Source organism: Doryrhamphus excisus, chromosome 21, assembly GCF_030265055.1.
Source record: "Doryrhamphus excisus isolate RoL2022-K1 chromosome 21, RoL_Dexc_1.0, whole genome shotgun sequence".
Classification (NCBI taxonomy): Eukaryota; Metazoa; Chordata; class Actinopteri; order Syngnathiformes; family Syngnathidae; genus Doryrhamphus; species Doryrhamphus excisus.
Genome location: NC_080486.1, coordinates 12809238 through 12823683, shown reverse-complemented (window position 1 = coordinate 12823683; position 14446 = coordinate 12809238). Strand labels below are relative to the sequence as shown.

General features: G+C 46.5%; 1 protein-coding gene across 6 annotated transcripts; it reads right to left on the bottom strand.

Moving 5' to 3' along the window:
• Positions 1-726: 726 nt before the first annotated feature.
• On the bottom strand, positions 727-14247 carry LOC131109189 (succinate--hydroxymethylglutarate CoA-transferase-like). Of its 6 annotated transcripts, none has more exons than XR_009120684.1 (15): positions 14081-14247; positions 13644-13692; positions 13510-13583; positions 13220-13305; positions 13094-13144; positions 12905-13025; positions 11945-12036; positions 11736-11879; positions 10641-10736; positions 10491-10562; positions 10109-10206; positions 9290-10042; positions 7010-7864; positions 2172-2235; positions 1160-1240 (listed from the first exon to the last, which is right to left on the bottom strand). XR_009120684.1 is itself a non-coding variant. In XM_058060904.1 (14 exons), the coding sequence occupies exons 1-14, from the start codon at positions 14202-14204 to the stop codon at positions 1077-1079; spliced, it is 1338 nt and encodes a 445-aa protein (XP_057916887.1). In that variant the 5' UTR covers positions 14205-14247; the 3' UTR covers positions 820-1076. The 6 variants fall into 6 exon arrangements, 1 of the variants encoding a protein (XP_057916887.1); XR_009120686.1 differs by having other exon boundaries at positions 1166-1240; positions 7758-7864; XM_058060904.1 differs by lacking the exon at positions 7010-7864 and having other exon boundaries at positions 820-1240; positions 9940-10042.
• Between the last annotated feature and the right edge of the window lie 199 nt (positions 14248-14446).

Genomic DNA, 14446 nt, shown 5'->3' with positions numbered 1-14446 from the left:
GTGACAACAAGAACTGGCTGCCATGGCAACGGGAAGTACACATCCTGTCCAGACTGGACACAGCAGGTGTGTGTGTGTGTGTGTGTGTGTGTGTGTGTGAGAGGGTGAAGCCCGTCTTCTTATTGGCAGCATTGAGGTGTGTTTTAATGTGAAATCCAGCTGCTGCAGCTGCACGCCGCCTAGATCCCTGCGGCCAACGCCAGGAAGTGTTTTCCAGAGAAACTCCCCCTGGACGTCATATGAGGGAGTCCCGGATAGTGAGTGTGTGTGTGTGTGTGTGTGTGTGTGTGTGAGACTCAACCACTTCTACTTGGCACCACGCAGCTTATTCTCTCCAAGATCAAAGCAGCGTTATTGAGTTGTGCATTTAAAATAATATACATCAAATTAATGGTGCCCTAATGTCAAATGTTTCAAATAAAAAAGGTCACATCATCAGTGAAACCTTTTTTTTTCCAACTTAGAACATGTCAGACTTGGATTTCGCTTTTGTGAGTCTCTGAGCGGGTTTCCAGCTGCAGCTGTAAGCCTTCAAAATAAAAGTATCATTGATGTCAGAGCGTCTGTGTTCGGCATCAGGACGCACAAAAGCCTTCAGTTCCTGCACACACGCTCCAGATGTCAGGCAGTCAGGGACATTTAAAGAGCTGATGACTTACGTACATCCGAATTTCTCTCACACACTTGCTGGGGTCATGGCTCAGGCAGCCAGCCGGCCACTCGACGCCCCGCAAGGACAAGGTGAGGCGTCCACCGCAGCTTCCCGCTTGCAAGGCCGTGCTTGTCCGAGTGGTGGGCCCAGTGCCCTGTTGGCTAGGAGAACAAGGGTTAGCATTAACATATGGGCTCACTACGATAAAAGTTAGTGAACAGTTGCTAAAGTCATCCCAATTATGAAATCCAATAGGATTTCAGCAGCTGCAAAAAGGCAAAGCACAATATTTGTCGGACAGATGCTCAAGTAGCAGCTCACTAACCCGCCAGCCACAAAAAATGTCAACTGGAAGTGGATGAAAAGGCTTCAACGAGATCGGGACATAACATTTTATTCTGTGTTATAAAGTGGGGTGAACCAATCAGCACACTCGGTTCTGGGCCACCGCCCCCGACTCTAATAAAGCTGTGATGAAGTCATCATTGTAGGCCAAAACGTCACGCAGCACCTGCACCGTGTGCTGGCCAATCACAGGAGGGGGCGTCGGCTTGCAGGTGGAGAAGCTGCTGTAGCGGACCGCCGGACCTGACCAACAACAGAATGACATCATGTGACATGTGCACTTGCTAAGCAATACAAAGCATGATGTCATTATTTCTGTTGGGCTTGCACCTGATGTCCATTACAGAATGTACTACATCTGGATGGATGCTGCGTGTATGGATTGTGAAAATGCCAGCATACAGTCATGCCATCAACAGTACGTTTGACGTTTGTTTCGAAATAAAGTCTATCTCTGGTACATTTTAGTAGGTTATTTTACATCCGCAGGAGTCGCAACGTAAGAGGACAGGTTAAAGATCACTGATGACGGCAGCGACCTTCTTTCCCTTTTCCTCTTCATCATCCCATTGACTGCCTGTGACACCGCTTCCTCTCCAGCAAGACAAATGAAAGCGGAAATATAAACAACTTGCAGAATTTACAGGGAACAAAATGTTTTTTAAGGAAACAAAACAATAAAGTGCAGCAGTAATGAGCTCAACTCTGTGTGTGTGTGTGTGTGTGTGTGTGTTTATGTGTGTGAGAGGGGAAGATAATTGAGCAGTACTGAACATAATCGTTGTGTTCATTCAACTCATTACATATTTTTGTTCCATCTCAGCCAGGAAAACACGGGAAGAAAGGCCAGAGGTAGCCATGCTCATGTCCTCTAGTGCCCTCTTCAGGATGGACTCAATTGTTCTTGTGTTGCGATGTTATGTGCTCTCCAACGTCACGGCCACTTGACGCTAAAGCGCCGTGCAGCTCACACAGGAGGACTCTTGGACTTTGCTCAAGCCCAGTTTGTGATGAGACGTTTTATCATGTGCTGTCGCTGTCGATTATGAACAGCTTCTTGCTGCGTTGTACAGGAAGCAGGAAGGCAGATGAGTAGACAAACTGCTTCCTCGATGTGGAAAGGTGCTGAGATCCATCAAACTGTGTGTGTGTGTGTGTGTGTGTGTGTACTCACCAGGCACAGCGATATGTCCTGCAGTGGGATGGTTCATCTCCTGGATGAGTCCATTGTGTTTCACCTGCAGACAAACAGTATGACTGGTCTTTATAGCAATAAATCATAGAATCCTTTGGGGGATGAGGCAGAGCATAGGTCATAAATCAGGTTATAGACGCCCCCTGTTGGACAATACAAGCATTGAAGATTGTACCAAAGCTTGTCCAGATGCAGTCCAGATGAGGTTGAAAAGCGGCGGAAATCATCTTCAGGGTGATAGAACGTGTCATAGAACAAAGTCTCCATTTAAATGGACTTATGTATCTTGACAGTGTGAGAAACTCACACAATCATTTTGGTTTTGTCTACTGACTCACAAGTTCCCCGGTTTGATCCTCCCTGCAGAATCCTAATGTGTGAGTGTGTATGTGTGTGCATGTGTGTGTTTGATGTGTGTGCACACTGGTGATTACATGCATGTGTGTGTGCCATGCTATCTGCTTGTTATGCAGGGTATCATTACATCCATATGGCCATCACACACAACTCTTGTTCCACTCAAGAGGTTTTCCAGCTCGTCATCCAAACAAAAAAGAATTGCAGTCAAAAAGTCAGGAAGATCAAAGTGAAAAAGATGAGTCTTCATCTTCTAATGGTGCTCCTGTCTCACACCTGTGCCACGCATGCGGGCATCGGTGAACAGAGGTCATCAATTTATGGTGAGTCGCGGTTTTGGGCCGCATGCCCGCTGACTTCCTGCTCTCCTCCCTCTCCATCTCTTCTTTTCCACCACTTTCATCCTTACTTCACTCGTGCACACCAGGCTGTTTCAAATGGAGCGAGCATCTGTATGGTTGGCATGCAGCCGCATGCATCACAAGCACATCATTGGTGCTTGAGTGACAGATCCTTAGCTCGATGACAAGGAGATGAATGACGACCAATTCTTCAGACTGCATGACAGATAAATATGAAGAGGGAATTACTTCTATCACAAGGGGTGATTAAACTTCCACAGAACTTCATTTGCAATTTGTATTTGATTGGGGTAAATAATTCCCAGTAGAAAACCTTGTTGACATGCACAGAGGTCCACCATTTCTTGCAGTCGGTCACCAGTGTTCACCACGGCCCCAAAGCACAATGTTTCCACCTCCACGTTTGACAGCACGGATGGTGTTGTTGGACTCATATTCACCATTCCTCTGCCTACAAACACGGCGAGTCGAGTTGATGCCAAAGAGCTCAGTTTTTCTCTCATCTGACCACATCACGGTTCAGCAAAGCCTTTATTTATCAGGTGTTGCTTGTGAAACGTTCATATGGGCCGATAGATGTGTCTTCTTGAGCAGGGAGACCTTGAGGGCACTGCCATATCTCAATCCATTACAGTGTGTTACGAATGCTTTTGTCGCTTACTGCACTCCCAACTCTCTTGACGTCATTATCCACCTCCTCCCTTGTCATTCTTCTATGAGGCCTTGTCCACACGCCAACACTCCTGGGGTTTGGTTTTTTTGCTGCGTTAAGCTCAGTTGAGTTCAGGATTACTTTCCTAAAAGTGACAGGACTAATTTGTGTGCTTAATTGTGTTTATTGGGGGTTTTCTGGTTATTTTTTTTACATCCCGTCTCTGGAACATTCATATTCTTAAGGGCTTGAACTTACAAAATCAGGAGTCGATCAAATATTTATTTCCCCTACTGTATGTGGGCGTGCATGACTTTTCCACCATGGCTTGAATAAGCGATGCAGCTACAACCTGCCAGAGCCATGACGCCCCATGTGACCCCTCCCCGCTGGAAAAGACTGACATGATGCGTACAGTCGTTCAAACCTCATCTCGCTGCGACACAACCGAGGCCAACTCAGATGATGACTTCTTCACCTTCGTCTCTTTTCACGCCTCTGTACACCCCCACCCCCCGCACCCTTGGGAGCCTTTGAAGCTAAGTGTGGCAGTCCATTAAGTCGACTAAGCAGCCCCCACGGGAGCATCCAGGCTTGCTTGTTACATCACGTTAGTGCAACATCAAGGCAAGGGGGGCGAGGAGGAGGGGGACGTGTGTGCTCAGCGACGACGAAGAAGATCTGAGGTTGCTTGAACCTGCTGCTCTGGCTTTGACCTCGACTATCAAAGCAGCTCCGACTTGTGGATGGATGCCTTGCATAAAGCTGGGTCTCCACACATGAATAATGCTCTTCATCAGGCCTGTTTACTTCAAACTTTGCCGTATGAGAAGCCAAGACGCATCACCACGTCCGGTAGGGCCCGGTCCCACCTGTTTCTTCTTCTTTACCTCCAGCGTGAACTTTGACCACTTCGCCAAGCCACATTGTTGAGCTCCATTGTCTTCTTTTAAGGGTGACACAAACCCCGCCTCTTTCATGTATAAGGCTCCTTAACAACACAAAAAAGCAATTATCCAATTCCAAAATGTTGGAAGGAGGCAACTGAGGACAAATATGTGAGAAGTATCTAAACATGTCCTTTTCAGGAAGCTCGTGAGCCAACGTTATGGATCCGAGGGAAAATGTGGACAACCCAACCACGGAACTTGATGCATGGGACGTGAAGATCCCACATCGGAGCGTGCAGCAAAGCAACAGGGAGGCCTCTGAGCAGATGGTGGTCCGTCACATGTCCATCAGGACTCATGCTGCATCTGAACATATATCATGTGCACACAGGAGCTCATTTTAAAGTGAAGCCTCTTGTGGTTTGAGAAGTTGCGGCCTACGGATGTGGAACAGTGGAGGGTGAGGGGAGGGATACGACCACGTTTTTGAAAGCTTTAGGTTTCCTTCCAAGTGTAATCATTCAGTGGAATGTTATCCACACAGTGATAGAAGATCTGCGGTGGCGCAATTAAGGGGAATCGCTGTGAAGGTCTTCTGGGAATGTTCAAGAAAAACAAGTTTGATGAACTTAAACTGAATTCCTGTTCTACTTAGTCCAACTGACCTCCCGCGTGTATGTTTGCTGGACTCCGGAACGTATATCTAGTTGTCATCATCTTCATTTGACTAATGTTGTGAAAGCAGCCAGACTTGACAGCGCTACACTGAGTTCCAGCGACTCATCTTTCGTTAAAACTTTCCAATCCTGGAAATCCATCATCATACGGGCGCATGATGATGTTGGATCAACACGCTAACTCACTTGTTGAGTAGTCGATGGAGGATACAAAGCTGACATTAAAAGGTCACCTTGGGGTGTAAGGCAAATGCTAAAACCAGCTCAACAGGCATGAGTGCGGGGCTTCTTCCTGGTGATGTCATGAACTTGGCCTCTGCACCACGAGATGTTTGGGTTTGGGGCACATCACGTGACCTTGATGGCACCTTGTGGCCTCATTTGCATTCGGCTTAACAAGCACAAGATGAGTCAAAAATAGAGACTCTGCTTTGTCCTGTGGTCTTTGTATTTTGGTATTTGAGCTCGTTAGCGGACTTCAGTTACATAAAAACACCTTTCAGCGGCTGCAAATATCCAAAAATAACATGTGAAATACAAACAGCCGCATATTTTTCCTCTCTTTCTTCCTCGCTGCTTTTGTTTGCCACTCAGTCCATTCCCGATGACCAGCCGTCTGTTTATAGTGTCACCCTTTAATTGGAGCCTCCTCCCTCCTCCGGCGTCTTCCATGGGAAAGTATGCAGACACATTTTCATTTCATTATGTGCATTCCTGCCTGAGCTACCAGCAGCGCTGCGTGGCGCTCAGCACGGGAGGATGAGGGTTTGACTCCATGACGGTACACAGGTGGTTTCACAGGTGAGCTGAGCACTCACGAGCCCAAACAAGATGACTGATGATGCGTAACTGGAGAAGAGATTGTGTCAAGTGGCCGTTTTCAATGCCTGTGGAGATGTCTGAGGTCAGCCAACTAGGATGTTTCATGTTGGTGTCATGTTTGATTCCATCACATTCAAACTTTCAACCAAACCGATATTTATTTCCGCCTTCTTAGGTTCTTTTGAGTTTGTTTTCATGATTTGGAAATCTCCATCAGGTTACTGGGTTGCAGAATAAGCAGACTGACTTTATTTTAGAAATCAGATAAGTGACCATGAAGGTCAACATGAACTCTCTTTGGGTCCAGCACAATAAGAACACTTGAGATTTTGCTTGGACTGACACAGTGGGTCTGCTTGTGTGATCAGGCCTAAGTTTCATGGCAGGATGTTTTCCTTCTGGGGAAAAATGTCTCATTGAAGCAGTTTTTCATGAAAAACAAATGTTCCAATCAACATTGTCGACGAGTTCTCCACCTTTCACTCCTCCTGCGCAAATATTTGTCACAGTGCTTCTGTATGAGCCGGTCAGCAGGTCCGCAAAGGTCAGTGCTGCTTGACAAAGCCACGTGCTGATATTTATCTCATCTATTTGGGTTCCATCACAGAGCCATGAGCAGATGTTTTCCACAATTGGATGTGAGAAGTTCTTGGAGGATGCGTTCTAAGCCAACACACATCCATCGTAATCTACTGCTAATGACCAGTTAGCATCTCATCGCCCTGGCAGCGCACATCGCCAACATGTTGGAATATTCTTTATGTGGTTAGCCTTATTGTTTTTTCCATGCGGTTGTGTCAGCTGGTCGAAGCGTACCTGGGGATGATCAATCGTCCCTCTCACGTCTTCATATGTTCCACAGGTTCTTTCCACCCGGTGATTATCTGCTTACATCACATCCTCCTTCCTCTCTGATTACCTAAAGTCTCACACATCACCTAACTTGCGTGGCCTCGCCGGGACCTCGTTTTTGGATTCCGCCAGGAAAGCATCGCCATAGTAACTGATGGAGTAGGATAAACCGTGTAAGCCTCTCGTGTTTTGACATGATTCTAACCTGGAATGATGTCATCTCTTGAGGGGTCCAAACATGACGCTGCTATCTGTGTGCAGGTCCAGCTGTTTCAACAGTACTTCATCTTTTCACCTCCGTGGCGTGTGATGTTGTCGAGCAGGAGAGTCAAGCTCTGCAGGATGTTAAGAACAACAGCAGGTTCCTCCTCAGCAGAATACATGAGCAAAACCAGGAGGACCACTCTTCGCTAAATCTGCTCCTAAAAATATGACTGAAGATGTTGGCCTCAATGATGTCTTCATTACTCATCTGAGGGTTCCAATATCAGCACAGCCATGAACACGTCAGTGTCATTGTTCTGTGAGGTACAATTGAGGTACAAGTGTCTTTAGAAACAAGCAGCCTCTGCTTGGACGGACACCAATTACTGTAAAGAGGGAACAGGTTGTACAGCGCTCAGAGTGCTGACAGGTGGACAAGCCGCTTCAATGCAGGTTCATCTGACACGAGATGAGTGCAGGAGTTCCACTTCGGTACTCAAGGAGTCTTTCTTTTAGTAACACGGAGTGAAGAGAACCATATAGAAATGATGCGACTTGTGAGGAGATCAGGATCAGGATCGTCCCAAGCACTGGTCACAGCCACTCTGACGTTGGTGAGCCATAGCAGAAGAAGATAGTAGATGATGAAGATGTAAGACGACTTGGTGGCAAAGATGATGTGAAATACTGAGAGCTGAGATTCCAACCATATTCTCTTGGTGACACCACAGTGAACTCTCCAACCTGACCTTGGATGGATCCTGAAGGGTCCACCTCTGTGACCTTCAAAAGGAAGATGTCGAGTCGAGCTGCGCTTCCAGGAGACGGTGTGAGGTCCTTGCGACCCAGAATCTCACTGGAAGACACCGCAGCAACATTTTACTGCAACTTAGCTTTATTTGACAGTTTCCAGACAGTAATAAAGTTTATTTATAGCGGCCGTGTCCAAGCAAAGAGACAAACAGCCCGAAAGAGAAGCAAAAGACTGTATTTCAAATACAACGCTGAGCAAAGGTACATATGCTGGGGCTCATCACAGGTTCAAAAGCCAAAAAAGGCAAAAAGGGGTGACATTTGTTCCCTTGAGCAAGGCATTCATGATTTTCTCTGTGGGTCAGTGCAGTGAAGTGATGCAGAGCAGGCAGAAAGACCCCGAGGACAAGCCCAGACCTCGGATGTTCTAGTTCTGGGGGTGCAAGTTAAATTCTTTGCTTGCTTGTTTAGCTGAAGTGAAAGCGGAGTGGAAAGGCTGCCAGACATCAGCTGATTTATATCCACTATCCACTTCAGAGGCTGTTTAGCTTTCAGCTGGGATAAATCACACACACCTCCAGTAGTCAGGATATTAAAGCCATATTTAGTTGCATATTTGCTGCAGAACCGGGCTCAGGCCCAGAGGACATGACAGCTACATGGATGGAGGGCCTGCAGTCGTAAAGGTGAGAAGCTGTGCTGACCTCTCTCTCTCTCTAGAGAGAGAGACATGAAGTGAATGTGGACCAGTGAGAAACAAGCTTGTGCAAAAGCGTATCTGCAGGTGAGCTTTGCTTGTGTAAATGTTCAAGACACGCCGCCGCTTGAGTCAAATTGAGGTTGCGGATCAGCTGGGTGTAAATAAAGTAAGCACTCAACAGCTGAGGTGCACAGGTATCGTAGGATTTCCAGTGGTTGATGGGAATCAGCATGAGACACCGCCGTCCGACATGCAAAGCTGAAGAAATGGAAAATGAAAATGTCTGACGCGAAGAGGCGGATGAAAGCGACGGACAGGAAGCGGAGAACGAGAGCGCCGTGGCCAACAGTGACGAGAGAGAGAACGGCGCTCGCCAAATGACTTCCAGACTTTGAGCTTCAGGGCGGCCACATCTCGACTGCCAGCAGCGGAGCTACCACCAAAACACACGCTTCACAGCACACAGCGAAGCTTCATTTCGAGTCACAAAAAGCATGTATGGTCAACAAAGGTTAGCACAAGTTACCGAGCTACTTTCTAACATGGTTAGTCTATATAAAAGTGCATCATAACGCCACCCTGAGGACAGTAAAGCATATTTACCTGATTAGTGTGTACCTTTCTATCAGGGTGAAATACAGTCAGCCAAGGTGAGCTGGACTCAAGCGATGTTGGAGGAGCGCATGTTGACAATGATTAATAGCTCATTCAAACTGAATATTAAAACCAAACAGCCTCTAAATTGGATGAAGATAAGGACAGTTCTCGCCCAAAACTGTAAAACTACTTTTTCTTGCACATATTCAGTCGTGTATCAAGACTCCTCACACATATGACTTTTCTCTCAGCTGTTCAGGCTGTGAAGCAGAACTCAGGGCACATGGTCCACTCCGAGGTGTGTCTCGACCAACAAGAGGGATGAAAAAAAAACAAGTTGGTGTTTCAAGAGGCAGACTAACTGATTTGTCTGACACACACACACACACACACACACACACACACACACACACACTGAATCATAGCCTTTATAAGACAGCGCCGTGCCAGGTGGCAGCAGGAGCTGTTGTCCAGAAATGATTGAACTCAAAACTTGTTGCAAGCCTGGGAACACGCAGGAACATTCTGCAGTTACATGTTGGTGACTAACATGCTAACATTAGCATGTTGTTTTCACACTGCAGCGTTTAACCCCGGGCGTTCTCTCCATCACGCTGCCATGCACGCATGCCATATGTCCTGTCGCTTTGTTCTGCACACACTTGTGCAGGATCACTCTGTTATTGGAGTCTGCAAAGTGACTAATGCGGTTTTTACTACATGTTGAGGGACAGTGTGATGAACAGACATAGATACGCTCGCACACACACAGTTACATTTTTCCGATATTGTTCTACACAGGACACAACAAGGACATATAATGTGTCTGTGTCTCCTCAAATGCCCCAATTTGTACTAAGTGTGTGTGTGTGTGCGCTCGCCTGTGGGTCAGAAAAGACCTCCTGGATGCTGTTGATTGGCCCGACAGGAACACCTGAGCCCTCAAACTTTCTCAGCCAATCAGCTGTCGTCTCTTGCAGAAATCTGACAAGAGAATAATGTAAGTTATTGGCAACATCTTGGGAAGATCTACCTGAAAGATTGCTGTACCTCTGGGATAATGTGTGCACAAGGCCTTGACGGTTTTGGACTCTGAGCTTGTTCGTTTTGTATTCTGGCCGCTGGGTGAGCTCCGGAAGCTGTAGAACCTAAAGTACAACATCAGTAGGTTTGGGCCATATTTTTTACATACCGATATAGATTCTTCCAATGATAAGAAAATGACTTATACCGGGATAAATGGTAATTAAACAAGCTGAGTTGATGACTACATCTTCTTTATTGAAGAATATATATTTATATAGAGACTGACATCCCATTAGCCAGTTTGTTAGCAATAAATAAATGTGCTTTACAATTAGAGACATTTACACTGAATGTAAATATAATATAGTTATGTCATATGTAATATGTATAGTTATATAGAACTTACCTGACACACTTTCACAAACTGCTGGTCATTTCCTGCTGCTATTACCACGTGTCCGTCTTTGGTTCTGAATCCCTGCCACATATACACGCACAAACATAGAACTAGAAGTTGACACACCTTGGTGCTTTGGATCAAATATAGCGAGGTCACCTGGTAGGGAACGATACTCTCGTGGGCCGTCCCCCAGCGCTTTGCCTTCTTCCCACCGTTCAAGAAGTTGGCAGCAACATGGCTGAGACACGACACCTGCGGGTCAGAACCACTTGGGTCGGTACGTATCGGCCTCATTCTGTGATATCACCCCCCTAGGAAATCTTCACTCTGCTTCCGCAGAAGCAATCCCGCCCTGCCCTACTCAAACAGAGAATCCTGGGGAATCAAGAAGGGGAAATTTAGTGAGAAAGGTTCCATTGAGGCTGGCTGACAGGAAGTGTAAGTGCGTTATCCCAGGGAGATGAACGGCTCGTCACATTTTAAGGATGTTGACACAAGAGCACGGCTGCACTGTCGATCTGGTTTCTGTTTACACTCGGCTGCGTTTCAGGACTGCGGTTGCATGGAAGGAGAGGCCCGGGTCGTGCGAGCAGCTCGCCATGTTGGCTGGACGCAACGCCACATGTGAAAGAACCACGACTTTGACTCACCAGCACAAATGCACCACAGCACCATCAGCAGCTAAATCAACTCTGACATCAGACACCGGCCGCCCAAAGTCTGTGGGAAGACTTTGCTGTGGGGAGCGCCATGATGATGAAGGTCAACACCGTGAAAGAAAGCACGAAGGCAGAGCTTGTTATCGAACGCTCGGCAGACTTCATGGCTTAAAAGTTAACATGGCTGTGGACGTCACTTCCTACATGAACGGGGGAGGAGGATTGTGGGTAAAGAGTGCACATGAGTGCGCATAGACACACACACTCCTTAAAGAGTTTTGTCTCCAAGTGAGTGTGTGGTGTCTCAGAAAGAAACATAAAACATGTTTTTAAAAGCAACACTGTCACACAAACTGCACATCCTGACACCACAAATCACACGCACCCTGGGAGTTTCAGACACGGAGAACATCTGGGTGGGCGTCACCTGTGCTTTTACGATAAAGAATCATTTGATTTGTTTCAACGAGTGGGAGATGTTCAGGAAATATTGATGAGTGTGTTTACATTCTTCCGACATTTAAACAGCCTATTTACACACCAACTACTCTTTGGGATTAATTCATCACGTGCACACGCACATGCACGCTACCTGAGAGGACAGTAGGTCACAGTCGATGTGAGCGCCCCTCCCCGTATGGTGTCGCTGCAGAAGGGCTGCCATGACGGCCCCATGCGCATACAATCCAGTCGCCAGGTCCGTCATAGCTACACCGGGGCGAACGGGCTCGCCATCCTGTGCAAAGAAACACGGCATCATGGGAAGCCATGTGCTAACATGCAGGGCTGTTGGCGTCTGACCTCCGTCCCGGTGATGTGCATCATGCCCGACACAGCGGAGGCAATGGAGTCGTAACCTGGACTCTGATTCTGAGGACCCGTTTGGCCATAACCTGAACACACACACACACACAACTTCATAAACCTTTTTACTTTTGCAGTGCAAATTGGTTTACTTTTCACCAATTATGAGTAAGTAATTGTTATATGTGCAAAATTGTCAAAAATGGCCGGCATTGTGAGCCCCTCATCTGTCAACCGTGAAGCAGAGAAGATGATAGATTTTTTTCTCGTTTGGTGCTCATAAACTCTGGGGGAACATTATTGTTAAAACATTGTTAAAATGTCACTTTTGTATACCTTTAAATAAAACATGTCCATAAAGAAAAGTGGAGGTCAAAGGTGAGTTGGCCAACAGCGGAAACACTGATGCCATCTAGTGGACGAACACATGGAGACTAAATCAACAATATAAGGTTTTGATCCCTTTGCATGTTGACTTCAAATGCTCCTTCAACGTGGGCTGGTTCTTCGCCATAACCATGCCAACATGATCACGTTGGTAACGACCAATCACGCCACAGTGGACACAGGGATGAGGAGACCACGCTCGCACGCTGGCTTCCGTCAGACTCGGAGCAGCTGTTGTGGATTACAACGCTACCGCAGAGGTTCTGCCGGGGAAGCCACTTCCTGCTGAGGCCAGCTTGAAGCAGCCTGTTGACAGTAATGGCGCTTTTAACGACCCCGAGATGTGACATCAACACAAGCTTCTCGTCCAAAATGATTAACCTCTGAAAGTCGCTTGTCTCGTATGGCAACACTTGTGCCGTGCTTCACGTGAAGCTCTGTGACAGACGCACGTATAGCGTGGGCACAGCGCTAGATGTAGGCATCCAAGCAAAATGCATTTTTAAGCTCAATTACGCCAATTAAATCACTCCACCATTCACTAAGCTGGCCACAAGAGGGCAGCGGCACCTGAAATGGAGCAGTAGATCAACGCCGGGTTGCGTCTGCTGAGCTCCTCGTATCCTAAACCCATCAGAGCAAGTTTGCCTGGCAGGAAGTTCTCCATCAACACGTCACACACCCCTGCAAGCTGACACAAGGGATGCAAGTGAGCACGTCAACAAATTAGCTTATTACTAACAATAAAAATGAAGGTACCTCCTGGATGAGCTTTGCTCCTCTGGGATGTTTGAGGTCCACTGCAACACTCTGCAATTAAGACTGCAACATTTTACTTGAAATAGCAGCAATCCTGTTTTATTTCATGGCATAAAAAGTCTATACTTTTTTATTGCGGTTGACGCTGAGGAAGTAGACGCTTTCCGGGCCAACAAAGGGGGGACCCCACGCTCGGGTGTCATCACCTGTACCTATGGATTAGAACACAGGACTCATTCCATTTGGATAAATGCAGAGGACAGACTGGGCATGGATCAGCTCATAGAACACTTGATATGGATTAGAATTATGGATTAAAACATGGGAAACAATTGATAAGAATCAAAGCACAGGAGGCATTTGTGCAGAATCAACATAGGACACACCTGACATAAATCAGAACATGGGCCTCTAACCTGGTTTTTCCACTTTGATGACCTCGGCACCCAGGTCTCCCAGCATCATGGTGGCAAAGGGTCCAGCCAGGACCCTGTAAACACTTGGCAGTTAAATGACATAGGATGAAGAGAACGGGGTTAGGCGTTCTTACCGGGTCAGGTCCAGGACTCTCACGCCCTCCAATGGCCGCCGGTGAGCACCTGCAGACAGGTCACGTGTTCAGAAGATACCCTTCCCAGGGGTGATTGTGGACAGTTCCACAATGACTTGTAACGTCCATAAAACGTGACAATCACTGTCAAATACCTCAGAGTAAGACTCGGCGTTCGCAATAAAGCGTACAAAAATTGCAACCAACAGGAAGAGCTACTGGCGACTTCGAGAGTGCGTGTGCGATTAACTTGACGATTTGGACTTCGACCTGTTGATTCAAGTTAATTTACAAATTCTTACAGTTGTTACGACAATATAAACTACACTTTTGACTGTTGGTAAACGCACTGTTTCACCATGGGAAGATGTTCTTTAAATTAGAATCACTGTTCAGGCTAATGTTAGCCACTTAGCCACTAGCTAAGGTTCTGATACCTGTGTGCGACAGCCACCGTCCGCAAGTCGAACCTTTGATACTTTGCTTCCTCAGTGGCAATGAGCTGAACCCGGGATAACAGGTGATCCACAGGTATTTAGACGAACAAATACGGAGCGACATTTTGCCTCCAGCTAATGTAATTTTTGACGATGTATAGCCACTTCCGGTAACTTTTCAAATTAATACAACATTCAAATTAACAGAATAATTTATTTCTCATTAAAAGAATTGAAACTTCACAACCGCAGATGTATTAACCCTTCTTGTTTGATGGAAAGTGTTATAAAATTGAACAAACAAGTCTTGTCATGTAATTTAACAACTTATCTTGCAGCGCCACCAAGTGGACTAATGCACTACTA

Coding starts and splice junctions, on each gene's coding strand:
- LOC131109189 (XM_058060904.1), bottom strand. CDS start 14,204: ATGTCGCTCCGTATTTGTTCGTCTAAATACCTGTGGATCACCTGTTAT. Junction 10,737..11,735: donor GTGACCTACTGTCCTCTCAG/GTAGCGTGCATG, acceptor TCTGACCCGCAG/GTGTCGTGTCTCAGCCATGT. Junction 10,207..10,490: donor AGTTTGTGAAAGTGTGTCAG/GTAAGTTCTATA, acceptor GTTGTACTTTAG/GTTCTACAGCTTCCGGAGCT.